Consider the following 25887-nt stretch of genomic DNA (forward strand, 5'->3'; position numbering starts at 1 on the left):
CACAGAGTCACAAACGTAGTTAAGTAATTACTCGATAACTACCTCAACCTATTTTACAATATAAATTAGTTTTTACGTTTTTTAGAATTATTTTCTTTCATAATTCATGTTTAAAAATGCTTTGAATTATAATCTCTCATAAATTGTGTTTAACAGCTTTGATAAGGGTTTGGTAAAAATCGAAGGAGGAATCTACTACAGCACAGGGAAAAGGGAAATCACTGTGTTAGATACAACTGTTGCCTGCGACTCGTTATTTTTAGTGTTTCGGGTAACCCGGAAGTTACAGTTTTAGGTTTGACGTCATTTCCTGCAGATTACCCCTTTGTTTCCATCTGAAAAATAAGGTAAAACCTCTATTTAAGACAATTATTGCCTTTGAACATACTATATAAACAGTTCAGCATGTTTGACATATAAGAAAAAGTCAATATCTGACATTTCTTTCCCGTTCTTTTCACAAAATGTCAAGTACTGTATTGCGTAGATATTTATAATTCTCAAAATGTAAACAAAGAATTGATAATCTTTGTGAGTTTGTGTACACGTTTTGAAAGATTCTTTTGTTGACACAGTTTGTCTGAACCTTTTATTTTTAATTGATTGTAACCTCAGTTGGCATAAACAGTTTCAAAACATGGAGCGTAATTTAATTTATCCACTGTTGACCAATGATTATTTAGACAAAACATTAAAGTGAAGTCAATCCATTCAGAAGTTAAAAGCTAAAATAATATCCAAATTGATGGTAGGTTTTCATTCCCAAAATCCATGTAAAAAATGTTGATACCGTACACTGAACATGTAAGACCCACTTTCCATTTCCCTCTGCATATTTTTGCTGTCTCGGCTAACACAATGAATCCATTGACTGTCCGCTTTCCACAGAGTTTGGAGGGTGATCATTTGACTGATGAATTAAGAATGTGGCATTTGTTAACAGTGATTATTCAGCAAAACTCTGCAGAAGCTTAATACAAATCTATGCTAAAAATTTGTATAAATTAATTTCGTATGAATATCAATTTCAATCGATTATGATAGCTGCAGTAAATTGCCTTGTTGTATTTCCACTGCCCTTATATTTTTTTTTACAGATCCACTTCCACAGAATTATATGAACTGTACACTACCTTTTTTTTTATTCAGTTTTAGATGCAAATATGTTGGTGGGGTGGACTTGTGTTGCCAGGGGGTTGGGATTGTTGGTGTAAGGGGTGAGGTCCTGTAAACATTAGTCCATATAAACAGCTGCTTCAGAGTCTTTGACGATGAATATCCAAATGCTAAAAAAGTTCTTTAAACGCGCATAATTGTGGCTACTGTCAACATATGCTGCTTGTGGTGCTAGTGACAGGATTTTACTAACATCTATTCGGTTTCTACATAATCCAAGTGTATTAATCCCTGCCACAGAGTGGGGAGGGGATTATATGAATGCACTTTGACCGTCTGTCTGTCCATCCGCCCGTCTGTCTGTCCGTAACATTTCATGTCCGGGCTATCACTTACTAATGCATTGATAGATTACCATATTACTTGGTACAAATGTTGCCCTCATTGAGATGATGTGCAGTAATCTTGACCGGGTCCATACCTCAAAGGTCAAGGTCACACGAGACATTAAAAGGTCAGAGTCTCAGAGAACACATGCTCGGTCCGCGCTATAACTTACTTATGCATTGATGGATTATTATATTACTTGGTACAAATGTTGTCCTCATTGAGACGATGTGCAGTGACCTTTACCCGGGTCAATACCTTAAAGGTCAAGGTGTTATTTCATCGATGTTATAAATCAAGGACTCATTTTCCTTCTTTTTTTAGCCAAAATAACCTTGACATTGATCTAACCTACACTACACACAATATGAATAACTTTAACAACTGTCCTTTTATAATATGTTCATATTACCAAGAATATTTAGGTTACCGATCAAACAACTTTTATTTCCTATATTCCCACTCTTGACCAGTGGTTGAATACAAGTTTGGTCAGATTCAGAGTACCAGTCAGGTTGCAAGAAAAACAAAATATAATAAAAAACAACCGCGGGGGATATAGCCGTCCTTTAGACTGCCTTGTTTGAAAAACAACAACATCCAAATTTCAATATCTTACTATATCAAAAAAAGTATTGACAGTCTGAAATTAGATTTCCATCAACATAATTATTTTCAAGAATTACTATTGCAAAACAGTGCAGATCACTGCATAAGAAAACATCCATACTGATGAGAAATTATTCGGAAGTCGGTAAATGGTGTCGAGGTAAACAATGACTTGTCCTTTTTTTAACCAGCAAGTCCAATGATTTCATCACCAATCAGCTATCTAAAGTTTTTTTTAGCCCAGGTCATTTTTTCGTTGCCTCAGTCGATCAGACTGCTGCTCATTTTGCACACAGCCATTTGCATGAAGTAAGCTTTCCACAAGAAATGAAGTTATAATTGCCCATGCATTTCAGAAAGTGACTTTTTCTCTGTTGACAATGTTTGATTGTATCATGACTGAAAAATGGCTTTTTATTTTGATATAATAGTAAGTATTCTGGTAAGATTCTATCATGCAGATGAAGTGTGTGTATGTGTGTGTGTTAGTAAGACTGTGGACCAGCTGCTGCTGCCTCGTAAGCTCAGATGATAGAGCACCATATTAGTGATCTGGCAATTGTGGGTACAAGTCCATCACAGGTATACTTAATTGGTGTTTGGTATTAATATATCATTGATTTATTGCAGGTTGAACTGGCATTATGTCTGAAGAAATGAAAAGCCAGGAGTCAGATAATGACTCTGACTATGACCAGTCTGATCACATGGATGATGACGATGATTATTGCGGGTACTACGATGATCCAGATGACCTGGACAATGATAAACCAAAAAAAACAGATGACCCAGAGTACTTTGAGTATGAGCTCCTACAGCTTGAAGATGTAGAAAGATTCCTGAATGAAGAAGTTGAAGTATTATGTAGCTCACAAAAGGTAAGCTTTCATGATGTTACAGCTGTTTTAATAGACTTCACACATTTTTTACCACAACCAGAAATGGAAGAATTTCAAAAGAAAACTGCTGGAGAAAGAAAGAAGATGTAAAAGTGTGTTTTTGTCTGGTGAAATCAATTGACTGGTACCTAAAATATATCCAGTTTCTTGATTCTGTCTTGATTAGCACTGGTTGAGTGCCTAAATCTGGCCTTTACCTAATTATGACTGGAAACTAAATCTCAACCATCCTTAGAGTTCTTCGTTTTAAAGTTACGGTAGTTTGTATTTAATTATTATTTTGCTTTTCAAGTTTAAAAATAATTATAAAAGTAGTTGTTTATGGTATTTAAGTTGTACGGAAATGCAAAGGACTTAATTCAGGGTTCCCCCTTACGGGTCCAGGGCAGCGCCCTTGTGGGGTACAAGGGGGCGAAGCCCCCTGAAGCTCATGGGGTTTAAGCATTTAAAGAGCCTTAAATTGCATTTAATAAGCACATTGTCGTGCAAATATATAGCTTTTTGTTGTAAATGAAGCACAATATGACGTAATGGTGACGTCATTCCTATAACTAAACCTGTTCCTGCATTTTTTATGAAAAACACTTTCGATTCGACCTTCATACATAAATACACCCAAAGCTAGCTCAATCTGATAGTCTTGTGTCAGGTTTTCCAGTTTCACTGCCTGTCTCCCAAGTGCCTGTAAGTCTGTATTTTCTAAGGCGTTTTGGCCCAAAATGCCATTTTTTGAGGTTTTTCAACTGAACCTTGACTCAAATGGCATTCTAAGCATCAAATGGGGCAGTTCTACACATCTTTGCACACATTTCAAGTTCTCACAGTCAAATTTTCACCAAATTTGGACATTTTCAGTGCTCGTAAGATTGCAGACGACTCATTTAAAAAAAAAAAATAGGCGAAAGTTGTGAAAACCAGGAAATAGCATATTTTGATCAACCGGACAAGATAAATGCATTTAATTGTGAAAATTTGCCAGAAATAGTGAAATGCAATACATTTCTTACCAAAAATAACACTTTTTAAACAAAGCAGTTTGGTCCCTTTTAGGTTACACACCACCATTGTTATTCCCTATATAATTCAATGTAAATTATAATTTTTAGACAACATTTAAAGGCATTTCGAGCGAATGCAGGCTATGATAACCACATATATTCTTAAAGTACAAACTTTAAATTACATTTTAAGCCAATAAAAAAGGGGGGTCAAGTTATTCCTAAGAAAAATCACTCCACTTGAAAAACAAACTCTAAAAATTGCACCGTCCGCCTTGACAGTTCTTCCAAAATGACCTTTCAACCATAGGGCAGCGGTTTATGCTTTAATCTCAACTCTAAATGATAAATAAAACAAGAATAGACACTTAAGGTATAAAAATTTCAGGAATAATAATAGTTTTGATTTACAGTGTATTGAGCATGTGAAAACTTGTCTATCAATCATTTTTTTTTATTGAGAATTTTCCACACAACGGAAGAACATGTGACATAATGGTGACGTCATTCCTTTATCTGTGAAAGCAATAAAATTCTGCAATAATTAGCGAGGTGTTGACTGGGCCGTGACTGCTTGCCCTAATTATCGGATTATTTTTTGTTGTCGCACCAGCAGATGCGCTTGATTTATGACAGAGACAGAATCGATTATCATGCAGGCCGCATGGGCACCACTTACGTCATTTAAAGAAAATATTTAAGAAAAAAAAAGTCGCCATAAATTCGCCAAATTTGAAATGTTGTAGTCACTTTTGCGATTTTGTCGCAAATGGCGACAATGGCGATCGCCAGCGGGAACCCTGTGGCTGCTACAATGTTTGAATTTTTTTTATTAAAAAAGACTAAGACTTTCATCTTAATCATTGGTGTTGTAGGATTCGTGTGTTGTGGCGTTCTTATGTTGTGGCGTTCTTATGTTGTGGTGTTCTTATGTTGTGGCGTTCTTATGTTGTGGTGTTCTTATATTGTAGGGTTCTTGTGTTGTGGGATTCTTGTGTTGTAGGGTTCTTGTGCTGTGGGGTTCTTATGTTGTGGCGTTCTTATGTTGTGGTGTTCTTATATTGTAGGGTTCTTGTGTTGTGGGATTCTTGTGTTGTAGGGTTCTTGTGTTGTGGGGTTCTTGTGTTGTGGGATTCTTGTGCTGTGGGGTTCTTGTGTTGTAGGGTTCTTGTGTTGTGGGGTTCTTGTGTTGTAGGGTTCTTGTGTTGTGGGGTTCTTGTGTTGTGGGATTCTTGTGCTGTGGGGTTCTTGTGTTGTGGGGTTCTTGTGTTGTGGGGTTCTTGTGTTGTAGGGTTCTTGTGTTGTGGGGTTCTTGTGTTGTGGGGTTCTTGTGTTGTGGGATTCTTGTGCTGTGGGGTTCTTGTGTTGTAGGGTTCTTGTGCTGTGGGGTTCTTGTGTTGTAGGGTTCTTGTGTTGTAGGGTTCTTGTGTTGTGGGGTTCTTGTGTTGTGGGGTTCTTGTGTTGTAGGCTTCTTGTGTTGTAGGGTTCTTGTGTTGTGGGGTTCTTATGTTGTGGGGTTCTTGTGCTGTGAGATTCATGTGCTGTGGGGTTCTTGTGATGTGGGGTTCCTGTGTTAAGTTTGCTTTTTCATTTTATACACATTCTAAAGTTAAATCAATTTCAAAAATTGTACAACGTTTTTAATTTTTATAATTGTGTTTACATTTTTCAGATAAAGCCATCGCTAGCCAAAATGCTGTTACATGCTCACAACTGGAAGAAAGAATTTGTTATTGAATGGTAAGTTTAGACTATATTCAATCTGTAAATTCATCAACTTATTATTCTTGGTTTGAGAAATGAATGGTAAAGCAGATCAGACATCACAAAAGTTCAGAAAAAGTTTCGGTCATTTGGACTGATATTCTCCAATATTTTGACGGTCCAAAAAAAAAAAAAATTGACCAGGAATAAAAAGGAATTAAGATATTGACTAATTATTTTTGCCAGGTTTTGCTTAAAATTAAATATTAACGAAGCCATTTTTTAACGCTTGATTGTAATGAAAATTTTGATTGGTCCATTCATCAATATGTTGTTTGTTTTTAACCATGCTGATACCAATTTCGGAATTGAATAACATGTTCCAAAGAAAAAGATTTTTGTTTGGAACATTTGATTCTTGACAAAAGTATATCATTATAGCATTTCAAAATATCACGAGATATATACACAGTAATATATTTGGTAATGTATTGCAAAGGGAGGCAAATGCTGCATTGTGTTTGACTTAGATTCCGACATCTATACTATTGGATCCATAAACAAAGAGATATTTTACATTATCATTGATAATTTTCTATTAATAAACAAAATAATTGTTCTTACTTAACGGCATTTGATAACATATTAAGATTAAATCTTTATTATTTTTTCATCTGGACATAAAAACTGTTGGTTAAAATTTATTCAGACAAAGTCAAAATTTATTAGCTAGGACAGTTAGACTGACGGTCTTTGCGATATCTGGTAGATGTGCAGTTTAAAAATGTCCACGAAAACAGTAATGCATTAAAATCATTTGGAAATAATCCTTCTTTAAATGTTTTGTTTATATATATATATATAGACATTTAAGGTTTGTATTTTATGCAATAAGCCTGTGGCATTCATTTTGATATATGTAATGAGCTATACTTGTGTTCATTTACTTTCAGCCATTCCAAAAATCCTTCCAAACTGTTAGTGGATTCCAAAATCATACCAAAAGTCAAACATCAGGTAAGGTTACATGTTAAAATAGGAAGACCAAGGCTTGAAGATGATGTATTGTTATCTTCATTTAAATTTTAGGTGTCATTAGAAGGATACAAGGTCGTTATGCTACCTAAGTGTATTTGGTCTTTAGATATATGTTGCGCTGCGGTTGATACATGCACATGTATATAAATGGAGAATTTCTGCTAGAAGTATTGGGTCCATCTTGTCAAGATTATACAACAAAATGTAAGATGAACGCTTATTTCATCATCACATTCAGTATAGAAACTGTTTTATTTTTTGGTTTGGTCAATGTTGGCCAAGATTGGACAATATACATGTATATCCAGTTATTACTACTGCTACCAGTATTGACCAAACAGTTCAACAGTGTGACTTTTGTCATTTCAGCAGGCCATTGTAGGCCCCACAGCTGTGTGTACCGTATGTCTTAACCAGGTGGCCAGGGAAGATATGTATGATCTCTCCTGTGGGCACATGTTCTGTGGGGAATGCTGGGATTACTTCTGCCAAGTCCAGATTCAACAGGGAACCACTCTTGGTATGTCACAAGGCCTTATTAATTATTAAAATCTATGTGAATAATGTTTACCAAAGTAGTTACAACACGTTTACACAATATAATTTAACATTGACCCTTGCAAGTGCCCGATTAAGGCTAATTCAGTGGGCACCAAAAGAGGCCTTTCTGACAAAGCACACTGCCCTGGCTGGGCACTGCAATAGACAATTTGACATCGAGCACCCTGCCCTGTCTAATGCACTGCAATTGACAATATGACATTGAGCACCCTGCCCTGGCTGGGCACTGCAATAGACGATATGACATTGAGCACCCTGCCCTGTCTAGTGCACTGCAATGGACAATTTGACATTGAGCACCCTGCCCTGTCTAGTGCACTGCAATGGACAATATGACATTGAGCACCCTGCCCTGTCTAGTGCACTGCAATGAACAATATGACATTGAGCACCCTGCCCTCTCTAGTGCACTGCAATAGACGATATGACATTGAGCACCTTGCCCTCTCTAGTGCACTGCAATAGACAATTTGACATTGAGCACCCTGTCCTCTCTAGTGCACTGCAGTAGACAATTTGACATTGAGCACCCTGCCCTCTCTAGTGCATTGCAATAGACAATATGACATTGAGCACCCTGCCCTCTCTAGTGCACTGCAATAGACAACTTGACATTGAGCACCCTGCCCTGTCTAGTGCACTGCAATGGACAATATGACATTGAGCACCCTGCCCTGTCTAGTGCACTGCAATAGACAATATGACATTGAGCAACCTGCCTTCTCTAGTGCACTGCAATAGACAATTTGACATTGAGCACCCTGCCCTCTCTAGTGCACTGCAATAGACAATATGACATTGAGCACCCTGCCCTGTCTAGTGCACTGCAATGGACAATATGATATTGAGCACCCTGCCCTGTCTAGTGCACTGCAATGGTCAATATGACATTGAGCACCCTGCCCTGTCTAGTGCACTGCAATGGTCAATATGACATTGAGCACCCTGCCCTGTCTAGTGCACTGCAATGGACAATATGACATTGAGCACCCTGCCCTGTCTAGTGCACTGCAATAGACAATATGACGTTGAGCACCCTGCCCTCTCTAGTGCACTGCAATAGACAATATGACATTGAGCACCCTGCCCTGTCTAGTGCACTGCAATAGACAATATGACATTGAGCACCCTGCCCTGTCTAGTGCACTGCAATGGACAATATGACATTGAGCACCCTGCCCTGTCTAGTGCACTGCGATAGACAATTTGACATTGAGCACCCTGCCCTCTCTAGTGCACTGCAGGAGACAATTTGACATTGAGCACCCAGTCCCTGCCCTGTCTAGTGCACTGCAATGGACAATATGACATTGAGCACCCTGCCCTCTCTAGTGCACTGCAATAGACAATTTGACATTGAGCACCCTGCCCTGTCTAGTGCACTGCAGTAGACAATTTGACATTGAGCACCCTGCCCTCTCTAGTGCACTGCAATAGACAATTTGACATTGAGCACCCTGCCCTCTCTAGTGCACTGCAATAGACAATTTGACATTGAGCACCCTGCCCTCTCTAGTGCACTGCAATAGACAATTTGACATTGAGCACCCTGCCCTGCCTGAGCACTGCAATAGACAATTTGACATTGAGCACCCTGCCCTGTCTAGTGCACTGCAATAGACAATTTGACATCGGTAAAGAAGTGTTCTGTGTTGAAGTTTTAATGTCAACCACTGTTGTAAGACATGGTTTTCAAAGCTTAAATATAATGTTCCACCTGTTCTGATTTAGGTATCCAGTGTATGGCAAATGATTGTGATGTGCTTGTCCCAGAAGATTTCCTCTACAGCGTGCTTGGCAAGCCTGACCTGCGTGAAAAATATTCACGCTTCTCCTTCCTAGAATATGTCAAGGTCAGTTGACAACTCTATTATATATATATAGTTGACTTACAACTCTATTATATATATATAGTTGACTTACAACTCTATTATATATATATAGTTGACTTACAACTCTATTATATATATATATAGTTGACCTACAACTCTATTATATATATATATAGTTGACTTACAACTCTATTATATATATATAGTTGACTTACAACTCTATTATATATATATATAGTTGACTTACAACTCTATTATATATATATAGTTGACTTACAACTCTATTATATATATATAGTTGACTTACAACTCTAATATATATATATAGTTGACTTACAACTCTTATATATATATATAGTTGACTTACAACTCTATTATAGATGACTAAGTTTTTTAACAATTTCAAGCTTTTCAAGAATTTATAAACCATTTAGGAGCAAAAACTCGTCATTGCCTTGTTTCTAGAAAAACCATTCGTTTCAAGATACGGTACTTACCTGTATCTGCATCTGCATGCGGTGAAGTTAGACTAAAAAAGAAAAGCAATTTGTTAAAATTATTGTTTGTTTAAATTTGTTTTCAATTAAAAAGTGATACTTAATGGAACAAGGTTTAACTAATTTCTGCTAATTTCAATTACTTCTAAATTAGAAATTAGAAATAGTTTTATATCTCAACAAATGTCTACAATATTTGAAACACAATGATTATTTTAAGATAAATGGACTCATAGTAGGGCCACAACTAAGAAATACATTGCTTGGCACAGGGCTTCCATTAAGAATTTGAATCTGGAAGTATGAACTTCCTGTCCATCAAATTTGGAAGTTTTTCACTGAAATGTGGAAGTTTAGGTCTCCCGAATAATATATCTTTTTCCACTATTTTTCAATTAGTATAAAAAATCAAATAATTTGCAACTTTAACTTGCCAAATTCACATACTTATACTATAATGATTCATCTTTCTTAAAGACTGATTGAAATTGTGACCTTAAAATTAATATTGACACCAGGTTTTGTTATTTTGAACTTCCAAGCTTTCAACTTTGGAAATTTACTTAAAAATTATGGAAGTTTTTGTACTTCCAACGAATCAATTTTGGGAGTTTTAACCCATTTCTAGTAATACACTTCCAAACTTCCTTTAATGGAAGCCCTGTTGGCATTCCCAGATCAACTCAATTTTTTTTTTTTACTGAGGACCCGAAATAAATATAGCCTCCGAAGCAAGGTCATAATTTTTATTTCATTACAGAATTAAGTGATTAGGAAGTTAATTGTTTTACTGAATTTTACTGTGTTTAGGATGATAGGATAGATAGGATAGATAGAATGCAGGCAAAAAAAGCAGGTAATGCAGGTTAAAAAAATAAAAGTTCATGCTATAAACATTATAATTCAGAACCTACCCACACTTTTAAGTGTGGGAAAAAGATGAAATACAAAACTAATTTTCAATTGTTTGCCTTATAATGTCTTAATTGTTTTTTTCAGAGCCATCCTGCCCTGAGGTTTTGTCCCGGTCCAAACTGTCCTATTGTTGTAAAATCAAAGGAAATCAAGTCGAAAAAAGTCATGTGTACTACTTGTAACACAATGTTTTGGTAAGGAAATATTTATGGTTGATAAGGGTCCAGCGGTATATGTGTCCACCTCTCAAACAATAGATTATAGGTTGTAGGTTTAAATCCCCACCAAAGGAATATTGTCATGGCCTCTGAAAATGGACACAAGTTTTGGTTTCTACCAAATTTGATTTTTTATAAGCTATTAGCCTTCATCACAATCAAGCTAAAATAGGTTGTAGTAAATTCCATTTGATTCTTATTTGTGTAGGTAGTTTTATAATCTGTATTGCCGAGTCATTAATATCTTATGCAGATATCTAACAATTCCAACAATTTCTGTTATAACATTTTCAGCATGGTCTGTTCTATTTTGTTATTTCAGCTTTAAATGTGGTATAGAATACCATGCTCCGACAGATTGTGATGTGATCAAAAAATGGCTGACAAAATGTGCAGATGACTCGGAAACTGCAAACTATATTAGCGCAAACACAAAAGATGTAAGTGACATTTGTGTTTTCACCTTCTATAAAAGTGGCTACTTCCAAATTGTTTAAAATGTCAACATTTCCCATTTTGCTTCATTTTTTTTTTTTAAATTGAGCTTTTTTTCTGGGATGATAAAATAGGATTAAATAATTCAAAGTGGTAAAAAAAAGCTACATTCACAAGATAAATTAAGAGCATAAAAAATCAGGAATGAAATTTAGATAAACCTTAATTCTTCTGTGAATGTTCTTGGTTTTATTTGACCTTTTTACCAATTGCATAGATCAAATCACTCCAATTTTTCAACATTAAAGTCTTATTCTCTTTTGCTTTATGGGAGTGGCTGTTAATGTAGACTGGCTGTTACAGAGGGCAAAAGTTCTTGTGCTGAATCTAGCACACTTATCTTGAGGTTTACCAGGTCCCAATATCACTTAAGTCTCCAAATTCATCAAATTGAGAGCATTGCACAAATTATACAAAAACAAAAAGTATATGCTAAGGTTGATGCTGTTATTAGGGATTAAAAATTATTTCTGAAAAGGTTAATGATTTTGCCCGTCACCTAGGCTTTCTGGGTTTGATTCTGATTTTCAGTGGTTGTTGCTAAAAGTTAAAAGCTGTTGAGTTTTTTTGTGAAAAAATCTTATTTAATGGCTTTAATAAGAGACCCCTTAATAATAATTTATTTGTTTAAAATTTTGCAGCCTCTTGGTCAGCAGTTGTTTGATCCTATGTTACTTAGTAAAAATGGCATGACTTTTTGGAGACAGACCTTTGCTAAATACTTTTTAACCATGGCTCTTATGTGGTACAGATTAGGCCATATGTCCCTGGCATACTCCCCTTTTCTACATCTACATTAGGCCATATGTCCCTGGCATACTCCCCTGTTTCTGTCGCCTGAAAAGACGACATATAGGGGTTACTTTTGTCGTCGGTGGCGTCGGCGTCCGCGTCCCATTTTCGCTTGTCTGGGGTATATCTCCTAAACTATCAGTGGTATCAACTTGAAATTTCATATGTAGATAGATCTAATTGAGGGCAAGTGCAGTGCACAAGAACTGTTACTCTTGCTTCCATATTTTTAGAGTTATTGCCCTTTGTTATTTTTCATGCTTAAAGTTTTGTCCGGGGCATATCTTGTAGAATATAAGAGTTATCAACTTAAAACTTCATATGTAGATAGATCTCATGGAGGGCAAGTGCAGTGCACAATAACAGTAACTCTTTCTTTCTTAGTTTTAAAGTTATTGCCCTTTGTTAATTTTCATGCTTAAAGTTTTGTCCGGGGCATATCTTGAAGAATATAAGGGGTATCAACTTGAAACTTCATAGCTAGATAGATCTCATTGAGGGTAAGTGCAGTGCACAAGAACCGTAACTCTTGCTGCCATATTTTTAGAGTTATTGCCCTTTGTTAATTTTCATGCTTAGGTTTTGTCCATGGCATATCTCGTAAACTATAGGAGGTATCAACCTGAAATTTATTCCGTAGGTATACATGTATCTGATTGACTTCAGAATTTATTGTGCTCATTTTTGCTTATATAACCAATTGCTTGCTCCTGGCTTAACGTTGTTACCTTCAGTTCAAATGCCACCTACACTTGGAAGTTAAATGGCAACATCATTGTCTATAAATGAATAAAATGCCAATCTAACAGCTATAATGTTGACAGTAAATAATTCGTCAGGCGACACATCCGACTCGCGGAGTTCTAGTCTACATCTACATTAGGCCATATGTCCCTGGCATTCTCCCCTTTCCTAAATTTACCATAGGCCATATGTCCCTGGCATACTACCCTTTCCCACTGGTACATTAGGCCAAATGCCCCTGGCATACTCCCCTTTCCCCTGCAACATTTGGTCATATACCCCTGGCATACACCCCTTTCCCCCTGCTACATTAGGCCATATGTCCTTGACATACTACCCTTTTCCCCTGCTACATTAGGCCATATGGCCCTGGCATACTTCCTTTTCCCCTGCTACATTAGGCCATATGTCCCTGGCATACTCCCTTTTCCCCTGCTACATTAGGCCATACGCCCTGGCATACTGCCCTTAACCCCTGCTACATTAGGCCATATGTCCCTGGCATACTGCCCTTAACCCCTGCTACATTAGGCCATATGTCCCTGGCATACTGCCCTTAACCCCTGCTACATTAGGCCATATGTCCCTGGCATACTGCCCTTAACCCCTGCTACATTAGGCCATATGTCCCTGGCATACTGCCCTTAACCCCTGCTACATTAGGCCATATGTCCCTGGCATACTGCCCTTAACCCCTGCTACATTAGGCCATATGTCCCTGGCATACTGCCCTTAACCCCTGCTACATTAGGCCATATGTTCCTGGCATACTGCCCTTAACCCCTGCTACATTAGGCCATATGTCCCTGGCATACTGCCCTTAGCCCCTGCTACATTAGGCCATATGTCCCTGGCATACTGCCCTTAACCAGGGGTGTAGAAATGGGCCGGGAGCCGGTAAAATAACCCGGTTACTTTAGCATCTCCACCCGGCTAATTTCCCCGCATCAACAAAAATAAAATCTGTTATTTTTTGTCATGTCTGTTCTGTTTACATCCGTTTAAAACCTTGATTGTTGGTATTGTTTATTTTGCTTTCCGCGCGTTCCGACTACAATACAGCATTAGCTCGAAACGTGACGTCATTAGTCGCATCCCCCTCTGGGATGTTTTCAAGTATTAGGTTTGGGTTTCCCAGTGTTCCGAATACAATAACATTAGCTCGATACATGACCTTATTAGTCGCATCCCCCTCGGCGGATGTTTTGAAATTAATGATTTGCGAAGCAATGGAGGGTGGAATAAATATTTTTTTTCCAGACACAAAAAAGCGTAGTAAGTATGCAACATGAGCGTGTCTGGCCTTCTGTTAGTCCTATTACCATTTACGCAACAGTAAATTTTATATACACCTGTTAACCAGGTGTAAACAAAATGAACAAGCTTGCGCTGATGTCACTGCTAAAAATAATCCATTATTTTGATGAATTTTACATGTACGTTGGGTGAAATTTAGTACGCTTTAAATGTCACAAAGAACCACGGAAAATGAAGTTAGATGTTTAATTTTCAGAGGTTAATAGTGATTCAGTGAAAGTATATAATTGGTAGAGAAGAAATAACATATATTATTAGGAGGGAATAGCTAGCAAATGTCAAGGCATGTGGTCTGGAATGTTATAATATTATCCTGAATCTGAATTTGACAGTAGTTTGGTTCATTAGTTAGCCCTCACCGGTGGGTGGGGGGATAGTACTCAGTTTCAGTATCATATTATAGTACATTTATGTTAAGGTTCCCTGTTACAAAATAAACATGCACCAGAAGACTAGAATGTTTGGTTAAAAAGGCTTAAATTCATCCCACAAGGGGCGTTGCCCCCTTGACCCTAACAGGTGGAGGACACCCAGACCCCCGCCTACTTTTAGGATATTCCCTGCTACTTGAATTATTTTCTACACCCCTGCTTAACCCCTGCTACATTAGGCCATATGGCCCTGGCATACTACCCTTTTCCCCTGCTACATTAGGCCATATGTCCCTGGCATACTGCCCTTAACCCCTGCTACATTAGGTCATATGTTCTTGGCATAGTACCCTTTTCCCCTGCTACATTAGGCCATATGCCCCTAGCATACTCCCCTTACCCACTGCTACATTAGGCCATTTTCCCCTGGCATACTCGCTACACCCCTGCAACATTAGGCCATATGTCCCTGGCATACTTCTTTTTTCCCCAGAATCATTAGGCCATATGTCCCTGGCATACTTCCTTTTCACTCAGAATCATTAGGCCATATGTCCCTGGCATACTCCCTTTTCCCCCAGAAACATTAGGCCATATGTCCCTGTCATACTCCATTTTCCCCCAGAAACATTAGGCCATATGTCCCTGGCATACTTCCTTATCCCCATGCTACATTAGGCCCTGGCACACTCCCCTCTCCTACATCTACCATAGGCCATATTTCCCTGGCATACTACCCTTTCCCACTGCTACATTAGACCATATTTCCCTGGCATACTACCCTTTCCCACTGCTACATTAGGCCATATGTCCCTGGCATACTACCCTTTCCCACTCCTACATTAGGCCATATGTCCCTGGCATACTGCCCTTAACTCCTGCTACATAAGGCCGTATGTCCCTGGCATACTGCCTTTAACCCCTACTACATTAGGCCATATGTCCCTGGCATACTGCCCTTAACCCCTGCTACATTAGGCCATATGGCCCTGGCATACTACCCTTTTCCCCTGCTACATTAGGCCATATGTCCCTGGCATACTGCCCTTAACCCCTGCTACATTAGGCCATATGTCCTTGGCATACTACCCTTTTCCCCTGCTACATTAGGCCATATGTCCCTGGCATACTGCCCTTAACCCCTGCTACATTAGGTTATATTTCCCTGGCATACTCCCCTTTCCCACTGCTACATTAGGTCATATGTCATTAACATACTACCCTTTCCCCCTGCTACATTAGGCCATATGCCCCTAGCATACTCCCCTTACCCACTGCTACATTAGGCCATTTTCCCCTGGCATACTCGCTTCAACCCTGCAACATTAGGCCATATGTCCCTGGCATACTTCCTTTTCCCCCAGAAACATTAGGCCATATGTCCCTGGCATACTTCCTTATCCCCATGCTACATTAGGCGCTGGCACACTTCCCTTTCCTACATCTACCATAGGCCATATTTCCCTGGCATACTACCCTTTCCCCCAGCTACATTAGGCCATATGTCCCTGGCATACTCCCTTTTCCCCCAGAAACATTAGGCCATATGTCCCTGGCATACTTCCTTTTCCCCCAGAAACATTAGGCCATATGTCCCTGGCATACTTCCTTTTCCCCCAGCTACATTAGGCCATATGTCCCTGGCATACTTCCTTTTCCCCCAGAAACATTAGGCCATATGTCCCTGGCATACTCCCTTTTCCCCCAGAAACATTAGGCCATATGTCCCTGGCATACTTCCTTATCCCCATGCTACATTAGGCGCTGGCACACTTCCCTTTCCTACATCTACCATAGGCCATATTTCCCTGGCATACTACCCTTTCCCACTGCTACATTAGGCCATATGTCCCTGGCATACTTCCTTATCCCCATGCTACATTAGGCCCTGGTACACTCCCCTCTCCTACATCTACCATAGGCCATATTTCCCTGGCATACTACCCTTTCCCACTCCTACATTTGACCACATGGCCCTGGCATACTACCCTTTCCCACTGCTACATTAGGCCATATGTCCCTGGCATACTTCCTTATCCCCATGCTACATTAGGCCCTGGCACACTCCCCTTTCCTACATCTACCATAGGCCATATTTCCCTGGCATACTACCCTTTCCCACTCCTACATTAGACCATATTTCCCTGGCACACTACCCTTTCCCACTCCTACATTAGACCATATTTCCCTGGCATACTACCCTTTCCCACTCCTACATAAGACCAAATTTCCCTGGCATACTACCCTTTCCCACTCCTACATTAGACCATATTTCCCTGGCATACTAGCCTTTCCCACTGCTACATTAGGCCATATGTCCCTGGCACACTCCCCTCTCCTACATCTTCCATAGGCCATATTTCCCTGGCATACTACCTTTTCCCACTGCTACATTAGGCCATATGCCTCTGGCATACTCCGCTTCCCCCCTGCTACATTAGACTATAATGTGTTAACACCCTGCCAGTTAGCATTATAATTATATTGTTGTAGTAATTTTTTTCATAATCAGTTTAAAATGAATATGTTTGAACTCATTAGTACATATTGTATTAATGTGCAAGTAACATCTTGTATGTTTTTGTTTTCAGTGTCCTAAATGCCATGTTTGTATTGAAAAGAATGGAGGTTGTAATCACATGGTAAGAACCTTAATCTTTCTGTTTCATATTCTATTTCAACCTTCTCAGCAGGTCTGTTTGATATCCATGAATCAAGAAATCCCCTTAAATTTAAAGGTTTTAAATCTATAAAAATGTCAGTTCAAAGGAGAACTATGATGCACTGAGGTAAAAAATGAACTTCTTCGAATTTGTTCTCCATTTTTTGAGTTATATGCATTATCCACTTTTTCATAATTTAGTTATTTTAGACTGACACCTCATATTTTTCAGCTATGTCCATTTGTAAAGTCCTTGATATTTCTCTCAAAAACTTGTATTAACATGCTATATCTATTGTTTTATTAAATTTATTTATGTATTATAAACAGTAAGTCTGGAAAATAACCCTCAGTTTCTAGAATTTCTTCATAAATAAGATTACAAGACAAAAGAAATACAAAAGTAAAACTAACATATTTCTGACAAGTAATTCCTTTAAAACTTTATTAAACCATTGAATAGTGTATGTCTTAGGACTGCTTGTTAAATGCTCCATTCAGACAAGAATTTGATGAAAAAAATGAGTTACCATATTATGGTTATTATTTTGGCTATTGCTGAGTATAGTTTCACTTTTGAGGAAGTGATCCAATTACCAATTGGTGACATTTTCAGCAATGTTCCAAGTGTAAATATGACTTTTGCTGGATGTGTCTCGGAGACTGGAAGGCTCATGGAAGTGAATACTACGAGTGCAGTAGATATAAGGTAAAGGTGTAATTTGTCAGGGTATTTTGTGTACCTTACTTTGATCTTCATGCCACCGGCAAATACGAAAAAAAAATCAAATTTGTACAAGTGATCTTTAAATAAAAACTACATTCTTGTTGAATCCGTACTCCTATCTTTCTTCCAGATATTAAAATTCCACGATGTAAGTCATGTTTTACATATTTTAGTCTAAGTAGTAGTCCTCACCATTTGCAAGTAAATTACAAAAGTTTTCATTGTAAACTTACATTGCATTTCATTGAATAATGTAAAGTTTTAGTGCCCCATCCCCTGTTAAACAGTAAATTATGGTGATATTGTTTCAGGAGAACCCGAACATTGCCAATGAATCTGTTCATGCTCAAGCCAGGGAAGCCCTCAAAAAGTACCTCTTCTACTTTGAAAGGGTTTGTTTTTTTTCACTATCTTTTCTTAATAATTGTCGGTTAAGTTATAGAATACTCAAGCTGTTCGCTGTTAGCTCTCAATCCCATAAGAACAAATTCTATACAAGATAACCTTCATACCTTCTCATGGCTAGAATGTTGCTGCCTCATGAAGAGCCCTTTTTTATCTCGACTATTCAAAGAATAAAGAGGGCTGTTCTACTGATTGTCTGCATCAGCGTCCTGTTTTCAGTTTTAGGGCAAGTTGGCATTTTCCCCCTGTTTGCATTATGTTTAATAAGAATGAATTTTACCCACAAGTATGAAAGAATAAATGTGAGTGTTTAAATGTTTCGGTGATTGTCTGGAAAAAATAGGGCGTGCCTTTCTATTGTTTCTCAAATCTGAATAGTGATATCTAAGCTGTTTGATCAATGTTTTCCTTTCCCCTGTTGGATGGTCACTCAAAGAGAAAGTAGGTTATTTACAACATATGAAGTATTTTATTTCCCTTTGTCCAGTGGGAAAATCACGCAAAGAGTTTGAAGCTTGAGGAGCAGACGTTACACAAGATCACATCACGGATACAAGACAAGGTGATGAACAGCACGGGAACATGGATCGATTGGCAGTACCTCCTAGACGCTGCCAACCTACTTAAGAAGGTACAGACAAAAAACATATTGCATAATGTATATATTCTGCCCTTCTGATAGAGTTATTAACTTATTACCGTTACCAATGGATTATAACTGGCAACTACTACTATGACTTCATTCATGCCACTAACAAAACACAAACTGATATGTGGCCAGCCTCTTGTTTGTTTATTACCATAAACAATAATTAGGGATAAGATTGACTGGCATACTCCTTGATGCTACTAACCTACCCAAGAATTTAGAAGGAAGGGTTATGAATCACGCAACAATGTATGGCTTGCCATTTTATCATTTGAGATTGTTTCATGACGAACACTAGCGTGACAGATTTGTTTGAAATTGAAAGTTTTAACAATATCTATCTTAAACCTACGACTACTCCTACATACATGTACGCTTCATGTCTGTTTGAGTGTCGCTACAAATTACAGTATACATTTCTGATGTCAATTTCAGTGTCACACCGCAATATAAATATTTGTTTATTCCAGTGTCGCTACACATTACAGTATACATATCCTTATGCCTATTACATGGAGAAATGTGCAAGGAAACAGTTGGTAAGTATGCTTGATATGCATATAGGTCCTTGACACAAAATAGAGAGGCAAACATGCTCTTGATGTTTGATCGAGTATTCATTCTCTATATTTTCAGTTTTATTTTACCCAAGAAATAAGAATGAAAGGTAGATTATGTATCACAAAACAAAATATGGCTTGCCATTTCGGGTTATTCATAGAACCATTTCAGATTATTTCATGACAAACACAAGCATGACATTCAGTAATTTTTAAGGTCGTATGATAAAACAGCAAGCATTTTCATAACTTTATCATGGTTGTCATTTTGCATTCTCTTCACTGTTTTTAAGTAATAAGTGTAAAAGTATTGTCATATTCTTGTTCAAATGTTTTCATTGACAAGAGCATAGTTATAGCAAGTCACATCTCCCCAGGTTTTATGCTTGTGTTATGCCTCTAAAGTCAACTGCATATGTATGGGCAAGTTTGTTGTACTGCATGACTATAAAGTCTGAGGATTTTTAATGTGTGCCAGCTTCTACAAAACCTATAAACTTACATAATTCTTTGTTTTTTGTCAATTGTGAATTATGCAAAATCTTAACCAAACCCACTGCAAGTTTACAAGACAGGACTGGTTGGTGAGATGTAGATGTGAACTAATCTATGATATGTGAACTAATCTGTTACAGTTTGAGTACCAGCAAGCCCAGTTGGAGGCGGAGGTGGAGAATCTCTCCTGGAAGGTGGAGAGGGCAGAAATCACACACAGAGGGGTAACACACACTTCTTGCCCTCTGTCCTTATGGTTATGCAGCCCAGTCTGTTTAAAAGCTTATTGGTAGATGTGACTGAATGTTTATTGCCTTAGAAGTTCTTACCATGATATCTACACTGCATAACTATTCTGTGCTAGTTTTGGAACTCTTGGCTAGTTTTATTGGAATAAATGCACTTGATAAAGTTTTCTATTTGGCTATCAACTTGTTAGATTTTTTTTACAAGCATAATTTCATTTTGTTGATTTATGTTGGTATGTCAGTTGTTTTAATGAACAATTTAGATTTTGCATTATATTCATCATGATCTAATACTGAGATGGTCTGTTAATCCACAGGATCTGGAGAACCAAATGGACATAGCAGAAAAGAGGCGATTGACCCTTCTGAAGGACTTTCTGGATATTTGATTACCCTTTGTTGACATTTGGTGACCACTGGAACATCTTTCGTGATCCTGGATGCCTTTAGATAACCCTTGGGATATCTGATGACCTCTGGATGATCTTGTTGACCTCTGGATAACCTTTGGTGACCGTGGATATCTGATGACCCAAGATGTCCTTGATCGCCCCTAAATATCTGATGACCCCTAGATCACTTTTGGAGACTGACCCATCATGTCACAACAACCTTGACCTCTGTCACTTACAGCATTATTGTGCGTTTAGACTTGGGCTGGACCCCGATGAAATATGGCTGTGTTGATACACAGTGTTAATAAGAAAGTGGATTACTTTGCAGTCCTAACTGTAATTGATGTGGTTTGTGATAAAGAGATAAAGAAAAGCTGGGCTAACATCCATTTATACAATATATTTGGTGTTTTTGTCCATGAATATCAAATTGTCTAAAAAGTAAAGTTGTTTTGATTATTGGAGGTTAAAAATAATCCTTTTTTTTATAGAAAATCAACTGATTTAGTCTGACTTTCCACTATAAGAAACTAGATTTGTCTGAATTTAAAAGCTGTTATACAACCTTATACACTTCTATTCATTCACCTGAAGTAATATGTACTTTTGTATCAATAGACAATAATTCTTTCAAACTTGCATTTCCATGCATATTTCATTTTAACAACTGTCAGATTGATGCAATCGAGATCCGGATACAAGATAATATAAACAAAATGTTCTGTGTGACCTTCTCGAAGAAAATCAGCATTGCTGTGGATGTATTATCTTAAGTTGATAACATGTAAATGGAAAACATATATGTATATAATAGAGCGGACGGATTGGCTCTGTACAGACACTGAAACATAGTATAACATATAGTCTATGTTTAAAGCTGAACTCTAACAGATTAACAGTTTTGACAAATTTATTTCATTTTTTGTCATGAAATGAGCCAATTTTTGCATAATTTTCCAGAAACCAGTGAAATGAGACTGCTGACAAAAGATCAGAAGGGAGTTGTACATAAATATGCTCAGAAATTGATATTCATATATTAAAGCTTGAACAAAAATAAAATTTTAAGCAATTTTCAAAACAAATGAGATCTGTTCTATAGTGAGTTATCTTATATTAAGTCTAAAATGAAGTTTGATTCTGATACAAAAATAATAACAAAAATCATATCGAAACTGTTAATCTGTTGGAGTGCAGCTTCAAAGTTACATCCTTAAATTTAACAACTGAAGTGTGTTCCCAATTGCTGAAAAAAGTGAAAAGACCAAGTCTTAAACAATATAAGATCAACAATGACCCTGCTCAATTTTTTGAGCCCCAAGCCTGTCAGAATTGACATACACATAATGATTTGCAATGCTGATAAGCTCTTGCTGAATTTCAGCCGGTGTCTGGTATAAATGTGTAGGACTGACATCATTGAAATTATCTTTTATTTATAAGGTTTATATTTACATTGTTTGTTTTAGTTGTGCCTGTCTTTCAATGAGTGATACTAGTGATAAAATATATAGGAACAGTAGCTGCTTTTTCATTAATTGATTAATATTGCAGCCAGTTATCGAAATAAGATTGGAATGATCAAGCCCAACTTCTTACAATTCAGTTTGGCATCAATTGAGTTTTACATGTCTTGCTTTGTAGCTATGAAAGTGTTATAAACAATCGGTTAAATTTCAAATTTCACTATTCAAAATAGTTGTCATTCAAAAACCTTAATGTTTACCATAACTTGAAAACATTCTGATATTTACACGAGACTTTGTACACTTATTCACTTTGACAATATCCACTTGCATTGCAAGTTTCTTAATTCAGGCTTAATATTTGTGAAGTTAAATTCTGCTCGATCAACTGCGAAAAAGCATGATAAATGTTGGCGTTCGCTCCATGGATTATTTTGAAATTATTGTGGGGGTCAAGTTTTCCAAATCCAGTCAATCAACTTAGATCTGTGCATCACTGTCCTATGTCAAATGTTCACGATTTTCAGCTTTCTATGAAGTCTGTGATCAGAACCAGTTATAATGATGCAAAGGTTTATATGTATTGCTTGTAAAATAACTTCATTATTAGCATTTTGTATTTGTGTCATCAAAAAAAGTGCATTTGACGTATTCCTTTGTGTTTAGTATTGGTAATCACATGATTTACATGAAGTTTCTTACTGTGTTATTTGTCTATGAGTATTGAAATTGTTAATACAATACAATTGTAAATGTTGCTTGCATATAGAGGATATGCAAATTATAGTTGAGGAAAATCATTCAAAGAACATTTGTACAGTATTTCATCATAATGCTTCCCTGTGCTTGTGTTTGCCTGTTTGTTTTTCAGAAAAGAAATGTCGAGGTATTGTCATAGCCTTCGTCATTGTTGTGCAAAGTCTTTGACCTTGGCCAATACTATGTCATTCATATGGAACTTGGTACACGTGTTGTCAGAGGAATATGCACATGAAAAGCAGGACCCATAACTCTGGCTTGGATATCTATAGAATTATGTCCTTTGTACAACTGCGCGAGGAAAAAACAGAAGAGTGTTGGCTTTCACTCCACAGGGCACTTGTTTATTGTCTGCTTGTGCAGTCATTGTTGTGTATGTTTAAGTATTGTCACTTAATGAACCTTTTGTAAATATGCCATTATTTATTTGATTTCTTGTTATGTTTGTGATACCGGTATCTGTATAGCCTAATTGTGTACACACTATAAATGATTTGGTACTCACCTTTCGAAAGTTCTTAAAACATGCTTGAATCAACTGTTAAGATAGCTTGTATGAATTCCTTTGGTCTGTAACATGAACTTTGTTAAGATTACAATTCCTTTTTGAATAAAAATATTTGAAAGTGCAATTGGACGAGGTACTTGCTATGTCACTTATAGGAATCCCTTGGCATTTGTTTAAACCCTTATGCTGGAACACATCTGGCAAAATTCTCTGGTATATATTTATATAACAGAACAATGATTGAAAAGTCTTTAATTTTACACTATTGTGATCCTTAAAAGTAAACAGATAATAATTGATTTTGTTTTTGAACTAATTTATATGTTATAATAGCAATTTTATTATTTTCTACTCACATTGTTTAAAAAGCCATAATTGTGCAAAGACAACATTTTTTACTGTGACAAGTAGAAATTGAGCTTAAATTTATTTTCAAAGTTGACAATTTTGAGTTTTATATTCTACATAAAAGAATGTAAATAACTTTAGAAATATATCCGTGAACTACTGAATGCCTCACCACATTGGCACTGCCATTCTTCTTGATTCCCTATTTAAAATTTGCCCATTGAAATTTCTCAAATAATAGGATTTATGGAGTTGACAAAATTGGTTTTAAATCATTAGTTTGATAATTATTTATTTTTAGCTCAACTGAACACAAAGTGATATATTGATAGGGTGATTGTCCATCTGTCATTAAGATTTTCCTTAAAAAAACTTCTCCTCCTTAACCACTGGGGAAACTTCAACTAAACTTCGCCAGAATGTGCCTTAGGTGGTCCTCTAAAAGATTCCTTAATAAAAGTGGTTCCATGCAGAACTCTGGTTGCCATGGCAACCAAAAGGAAAAACTTTGAATTTCAGTTTCTCAGGAACCAATGGCCTGATTCCAACATAATTCCACTAATTTGCACCTTACCCTGTAATATATTCCCTCACCCAAGTTGATATGTAAAAGAAAAAGGTTCCAAAGGGGTCGGGGCTACTTTTCACTTTATAAAGAAAACTTCTCAGAATCCACTGGACCAATTTAATATAATTTCACAGAAATGTTCCTTAAGTGACCATGTATCAAATTCTTTCACCCCTTTGTGATTCATAAAAAAAAAACTTTCCATTATGGGCGGGGCTACTTTTCATTATTTGTCTATATGGAAAACTTCTCTTCATGATCTTTTGGCCTGATTTCAAAATATTTTCACTGATATGTTCGATTTGTGACCCTTTTCTCATAATTACTAAAAACAAAAATTGAATATTTTTTTATAATATTTTTTGTATTTTATAATTTTTACTTTGTTTTACAATCAATGAAGATTTCAACTTCAAACTTCATGAACTTATTCACAGTAACAATGTGCTCTTCAGTGACAGGTTTTATAACTCCAACTTATATGTTGTATGTGTTATGGCCCTTTATTACATTTTAAACAATTAAGCTTTTATAAGTCTATTTAAAAAATGGGACATACATGTATTATAGTTTCACCTGCAGCGTACAGGGGGAAGGCATCCAGTATGTTGTCCAATCAATAACTTTAGAACCCTCTTGTTTTAATCAATCAGTCTGAACTCTACACAACTTTTTGACATTAAAACATGGAAAAGGGAATGACAAATATTTACTTGGTGTTTTTTATTCATAATTATTACTATTATGTGTAGTTCCTCTTAAAGTTCGATTCTGATGTCAAAGTGTACACTTAATCACTTTGCTTCATGTGATAGCCTTATAACAGCATAAAAACACTAATACAATGATCAAGCAAGAAAATCATAGCTATAATTCTTTTTTTAGTTTTGTATGTTGTGCATGTCTTTAAATATTAATGTCTTTAAAAGCATGTCTTGTCTTTGCTAAATGTTAGCTTTATGTGTAGTGGTGTGATAATTTTCTTATGAGATAACATAAAAACAATACATTGTTTATTTATAATATTAATGTTTAATAAAATGAAAATCAACCGAAGAGGTCTTATTATTCTTGCTTATTTGCTAATTGTTCAGATATTTTTAGCACAAAATGGTTAATGTGAGCCATTTGTTCAAAATTTAATGATGTTCTTTGTCCATGGTCGACATTAGTTTGTGAACACTGGGGCATCCACAGTTTTACCCTAAATTAATAAAACTTAGTTGTATAGATCAATAAGTAATTTTAAACATTTACTGAGTGTTGATGAAAATGAGTGTAAGAAATTTGTGTGAAGTATGGTTGTAGGCGGGTGAAATGTTCGAATGCATACCATATTGTTGCATATTAGAGCAGAACAGAACAGCATGTTAAAAATTATAGAATATAATGGAAGAAAAAGAACTTCGGGTTCAGAGTAATCAAGAAATTCATGTTTCACTCCTGCGATATTTGTTCAATTTTCTTTGATATTAGTGATCTGACATTTTGATAATTGTAAAAAAAACACTTCGATATCTATATATCGTATTATTTGAAGCATCTGTTGTTGTTTTTTTCATACAGGCCGCCATGAACTATTTCTATATAGCCTCATTGCCATG

At 36.7% G+C, this 25887-nt stretch overlaps 1 protein-coding gene across 2 annotated transcripts; it reads left to right on the top strand.

Annotated features, from left to right (window-relative positions):
- The first annotated feature begins 264 nt into the window (after positions 1–264).
- LOC128217975 (potential E3 ubiquitin-protein ligase ariadne-2-like) lies at positions 265–25334 on the top strand. 2 transcript variants are annotated; one of them, XM_052925459.1, is made up of 16 exons: positions 265–347; positions 2743–2990; positions 5682–5749; positions 6667–6730; positions 7121–7271; positions 9044–9165; positions 10641–10750; positions 11097–11214; positions 17085–17135; positions 17772–17864; positions 18013–18030; positions 18194–18274; positions 18775–18918; positions 19407–19475; positions 20132–20215; positions 20557–25334. In XM_052925459.1, exons 2-16 carry the CDS (start codon positions 2757–2759, stop codon positions 20626–20628), a joined length of 1479 nt encoding a protein of 492 aa, XP_052781419.1. In that variant the 5' UTR covers positions 265–347; positions 2743–2756; the 3' UTR covers positions 20629–25334. The 2 variants fall into 2 exon arrangements, with proteins under 2 accessions (XP_052781419.1, XP_052781420.1); XM_052925460.1 differs by lacking the exon at positions 18013–18030.
- Positions 25335–25887: the final 553 nt, after the last annotated feature.

This window comes from Mya arenaria, chromosome 14 (genome assembly GCF_026914265.1).
Source record: "Mya arenaria isolate MELC-2E11 chromosome 14, ASM2691426v1".
NCBI classification, from domain to species: domain Eukaryota; kingdom Metazoa; phylum Mollusca; class Bivalvia; order Myida; family Myidae; genus Mya; species Mya arenaria.